The sequence below is a fragment of the Ailuropoda melanoleuca genome, chromosome 2 (assembly GCF_002007445.2).
Source record: "Ailuropoda melanoleuca isolate Jingjing chromosome 2, ASM200744v2, whole genome shotgun sequence".
NCBI classification, from domain to species: Eukaryota; Metazoa; Chordata; class Mammalia; order Carnivora; family Ursidae; genus Ailuropoda; species Ailuropoda melanoleuca.
Genome location: NC_048219.1, coordinates 16,227,054 through 16,232,680, shown reverse-complemented (window position 1 = coordinate 16,232,680; position 5,627 = coordinate 16,227,054). Strand labels below are relative to the sequence as shown.

At 39.7% G+C, this 5,627-nt stretch overlaps 1 protein-coding gene across 1 annotated transcript in view; it reads right to left on the bottom strand.

The window, feature by feature from the left end:
• Positions 1-481: 481 nt before the first annotated feature.
• Positions 482-5,627, bottom strand: part of AKIRIN1 (akirin 1) — an 11,943-nt gene continuing 6,797 nt past the window's right edge. Inside the window, exons 2-5 of the mRNA XM_034646178.1 lie at positions 4,547-4,608; positions 4,043-4,220; positions 2,689-2,760; positions 482-2,022 (exon numbers count right to left, since the gene is read on the bottom strand). Coding sequence (XP_034502069.1) covers positions 2,012-2,022; positions 2,689-2,760; positions 4,043-4,220; positions 4,547-4,608 — 323 coding nt within the window. The 3' untranslated portion in view covers positions 482-2,011. The remainder of the gene's footprint in view (positions 2,023-2,688; positions 2,761-4,042; positions 4,221-4,546; positions 4,609-5,627) is intronic.

The window sequence follows — 5,627 nt, the reverse complement described above, 5'->3', positions numbered from 1 at the left end:
CCATATCGTTAACAGCCTAACAACACCGGGTGCAGTAAGAGTGTCTATTACTTCCCTTATAGAACCCTACTCTACCTCCACGCAGAACCATTTAGTAGGAATGGGACTGACATTTGCCCCACATCACACTGATTCTGTAACATCAGTGCAGCAGCGTTCCCCATTCCTAATCCAACCTTCAGGACTTCTGATGCCCCCCCCAGCTGCCCCTCTCTTGTTTTGGTGTGACTATCCCACTGTAAGGCCACTCCCATGACAGCCACAGCTAGCTCCTCTTCCAGGAACAAGTGACAACCCTGGAAAAGGAAGAGATGAAACAAACTGCCCTTCAAATATGAAGTAAAATAATTCTTTAATTATTTAAAGATCACTGATGGGCTTTTTAAAAGGTCTATAAATCTTAAATGTAATGTCTTACTGGGGAAATGGTTATAGCAGCCTCACATAAATTATTTGAATTAATAAACATTATCAAAGTATTAAGAAGGCAAGGTAAACAAATAGCTTAAGTATTTTATTTGTTTGCAACTAAGCTTGTTAACACTATATAATGAAAATGTACAAAGAATAATGTTGCAGTTTTTGGTTAGATTTAAGTCAAAGACATTCATTAATAAGGAATCTTCGAATATGAATATTCCAGAATTTCTCTAAGCCATCTGATCAGAACAACTGTCTCTGAATATTACCTTACTTTGGAAGGTACTGGCATACACTTGAATTAAACTCAGAATTTTTCAAAATAAGCCCTAATTAATAAAACTATTCTATATTCAAACTAAAACAATTTTAATAGAACTTTCCTTTCCAGAAACAATAATAAAGGAAACAAGGCATTTTGTAAAATGTGGTCCTGAACAAGTCACAGTAAAAAATAAATGTATACTTTTAACTTCCACCTCCTCAAAACAGAGGCTACTTTCTGTTCCACAGCCTTGGAAACAAGGTGAAGAACAGTCTGTAAGCAACTTGGGGCAGGGGGTTGCCAAAACAAAGCTCAAGCAGTTGAACATGGTCGCTTCTTAAAAAGAATTTGGGGAGCCTGAACAAAGAATCCAAATTCTGTGTTTAATAACCGATACAAAGGCAAGCTGGCTCCTCCCACGTAGCAGGGCCACCAGGGCCTGGCCCAGCCCACGCTCGCCTCTCTTGTGCTCCCAAGCAAACCCTGATGCTCCTGCTCCGGGGAGACTTTTTCTTTTTAGAGGTTCAGCGTCCAGGGGGCTCTCTGTGTGACTGAGGGGAGCACAGACTCCACGTGGGTATTTTAAGGCTTGGAGTCAAAGTATTTTTCAACACGGCGAGGCAGAGTCCATGTGTCAAACAGCCCGTCTCCAGTTTGTCCTAATTCCTCACCACGCATTTGTAGACCTAGGACCACAGACCTTTGCTATGTCATCATCATCACATCTAATGTCCATCCTAACTTATGATTCATATTCTGTGCCTGGAAACAGTCCCTGTATTTAACAATAATACCTACAACATAAAACAATCCACCGTTAACAACTTATATGGTCACAAAACATGAATGATCTTCCGTAGACCAAGCAAATGTTTTTAACCATAATTGTCGTGCATCAAATTCACAGCCAGAATCCCCAAGATCAAAAAAATTTGCACAATACAAATAATAACTTAAAATACACACACACACACACATACACACACTCTCACACACACTTCTTACAGAACTGTGCTTGGGGAAACTCCATTTGTTGAGTGCCAGTGAGGGCATATTTTGCTAAACTGCTGCTCCAGGTATTTTTGTTTGGAAAATCTATCACAGTAGGGCACAGCTGTTTATTGGATGAGCAGAAAAGAAAGATATGCTTGTGGCAACCAGAAAGTTTTAAGGTCTTTCAAGTTGTATAAAATGGACCTGCAGAAACGTTTTAAGTGTTCTCAGGATGCAAAGTTGGAGCTGAAATGTGATATCAAACCAGTTGCAAAAAGTGTACAGCAGCCATCTCTTGAGGTCAAACCTGGTACCCAGATATGCAAGAAAGCTTCAGGACACATCTATAAATTAGAGGGAAAAAAAGAGTTTAAGAATACTAAAAATATAGTGCTGTGCTTTTTAAAAATATTAACCAATGGGAAATGTGATAAACAACATGGAGAATTTAAGTCAACATTTAAAATGTCCTAAGGTTTCCAGAATTTAAGACACCTGACTCAGCTTCAGTTTAGATATACAGCTATTTATTACTTCATGTTTTGAGTAACTAGTGGTTCCAAGATGTCCAGAATTAAAAAATTCTGACCACACATTTGATAAGCTAAAGGAATTAACTCTAATAAATTAATAATTGTAACTACCTTTCTGGAGGAAAAGCCAGGTAACAAACAAATTGGTACTGCAGTCAGACTACCTAGGTTTCAGTCCTGGCTGAACTACTAGTTTTATGAGCTTGGACAAATTATTTAACCTCTCTAAGTGCCATCCTCACCTGTAAAATGGGGCTAACAACAGTTCCTCCCTCATAGGGTTACTGTAAATTAAATAAACTTCATGAGGATTTAATGGGCTTAGCACAATGCTGGGTGTGCTTTTTTTTTTTTTTTCTTCATGTTAGCTGTTATTTTACTTCACAGGGGTTTTTTGCTCTCAGGAGACAAGGTATTCAGTGTCAACATCTCACTTTGGAAGTTGGAAAATTCAAAGAAAAACTTGGCAATACTTACAGCTTGTTGGCCTTGTCCCATATCGTCGCATAATCTGATCATGTGTGAATTTCACAAAAGATTCATACTGTTCTGTAAGGGGGAAAGACAGTATATACTATCCCCAGAACTCTACCCCAGTTTTTCAAGAATCAAGTGTCAGGATCACATCTAGCTTCCCAGTTTAAATTATCCACTCTCAGATTCTCCCTGTAACAGCCGCTCTGAGAGCTATCACTTCCTTTTAGATCCCAGAGCCAAATCCCTGGCTCCTACATTTGGTCACTGATCGTCTACAGTATCACAGGTTCCTAATCTTGCCCCTGCTGTAACTCCATCCCCTATTAAAGGCTTCTCAAGACAGACAGACTGGATCGGTACCACAAGTCAACAAATTTTAGAAACTGTAAGACATGAAGCCTGCAGCTCTTTTCTGCAGTCTATCCTTGCTATAAATCTCAACAGACACATTGAGTGAAAGAAGTGGAATGGCTAAAGAGCACAGAAAATTTAATACTACCTAATTGTAAACAGTCCCACAGAACTACCTTCTAAAGGGAAACAGTAAAAAAGAAGGCAGTCTGGCATTCATGAGCAGCTTCCGAGCCCAGCTAAAGCATTCTGGGGGCGGCGGCAGGAGCGGGGAAACGACACGCTGCAGCTTCCTGTTTTAATACACATGATCAGTATATTAAAGGGTCAAACAAGTTCAACTATAAAAAAACCCACTTAGCTGTTGTTAAACCAAAAGCTCTCAATTTAAAGCAGACTTTCTAACATTCTGAGGAACCATGTAGTGTGGGTCACCAGATTAGGAAATAATACTGTTACAGGAAAAAGCTGTTGTCTAAAGCCTCTCTGACCCAACATTTTCGGCACCCTTTCACTAAATGGGTACTACCTTCTATTCCCGATTCAGATCTCTTCCTTTCACAAAAGGCTCTACTTAAGGTTGACATCACTGTCAACTCCCTTTGTTCAAACTGTGCTTTCCAAACTAATGTACCTCCAAATCACACAATGGCAGATTTCCCACATCCACAAAGTGACTGCCACCAGAAGTCTGACCATGTTGAGTATACTGTACTTCCAAACACCGGTTGGGAGGTTAGCCCAAATAAACTACTCACTGCCTTTATTCAGATGGAAAAATGTAAGAAGAAAAGCTTGGTTTATCTTGTTTCAGAGACATAAATGAAATTCCTTCCATATAATGTATAAATCAAATGTTTAGAATCACCCAAGAGAGTAACTTACTATTCACAACTCACTAACCTTTCCTGCACGAAGTCCTGCTCTTTTTCTAAGCTACCATTTACTTCACCCTTATTATTCACCGGACCTACTAACAACGGCAGTCGCTGTCTCTGCCTACCTGCTAGTCTGGTATTGAGGATCTGCTCATACTCCTCCCGGATTTTATCTTCATAGTCTTTTAAGAGACGCTCACATATTATTCCAACTTGTCGGAGGGTAAAGGTGGGCTGGTCCTTCTTCATCCAGGAGGAACCTGGCCAAAAGACAAATCGAGGTTTTTCTTCTTTTTTAAAGATTTAAATAATCTCTTCACCCGATGTGGGGCTCAAACTCAACCCCGGGATTAAGAGTCCCATGTTTCTACCTAATGAGCCAGCCAGGTGGCCCAAGACAAATCCAGTTTAAATAATACATTGTAGTTCTAGGTTCAGAAATAATAACTTTGTATGCAAACAGTCCTAGGAGATACAAAAACTGTTCAGAAAAATGGTATTCTTCACAACTCTACATGGATATTTCACAAAATCTCTGAGCTTCTGCCATTAGTTTTATCAAGTCAAGCCAAAGGTAAACCGAGGAGGAGGAACAACGTGTATCCAGGTGTGCTAGGTGATCTGCGTACAGAAAAACAGTTCTGATGCCGCAACAACGTGAGCCCGTACTCAATGCTCATTTGGTAAAGAACTAGAACAAAAAGTAAGTTGATATAAAGCCTCTAGTCTGGATTAGAGAAAGGAGATTCACAGAGCCACCCAAATCCTTGGCGATTATCTAGACCTATGTTTAACTGAGGTGCATGATAATTATCTGTAGAATTCACAAAACATGATACACATTCTGAATTAATTTTAGGTTAGGGCCTGGCCATCTTTTAACTTCACAGGTGATTGTGAGAAGAAATGGTTAGAAGTCTGATGCTTAGGAGACCGAGTAACTTGCCCAATATAACGAATTGTTAGCAAAGCTACTGAAGTATGAATGAAGGAGACAATTAGGCACTACATATCTCATCCTTGATCCCTTTCGAATCTAGGAAGAGGAGAATGAAATGTTCATAAGATAACAGTTAGAAACCAAAATATTCACTGGAATGCCAGAAAACATGGAAATCAGCTTCCTGATCATGAGAAAAGCAGCAGCAGCTACTTGGTAGCCCAGTTCTGAGTCGTTCCTCAAAGCTCAGCCTAGACTCCATTTCTTCAGCCCAATTAATCTGTAAACCATTAAGCACTCTGAAACGAGTCAAACTTAAACCAAAATTTCTTCTTTACAAATGAAACCTAACCAAAGTTCTACCCAGTCATATTCTAGAAGGAATAGAACTACCCATAACATATTCTATTACTTCAAAATTCTAATACTAAAATTTCAAAAGAATATTAAGGAGAGACCTGCTAACTATTACCACTGAAAAGTCTATCATTCATGAACACGCAAAAACAGTTAAAAAGGTGCTATTCTGGAGCCAAGACCTTTGGGTTTTAAGAAAAATTTTAAAAATTATTTGAGGGGCGCCTGGGTGGCATAGCGGTTAAGCGTCTGCCTTCGGCTCAGGGCGTGATCCCGGCATTATGGGATTGAGCGGCACATCAGGCTCCTCTGCTAGGAGCCTGCTTCTTCCTCTCCCACTCCCCCTGCTTGTGTTCCCTCTCTCGCTGGCTGTCTCTATCTCTGTCGAATAAATAAATAAAATCTTAAAAAAT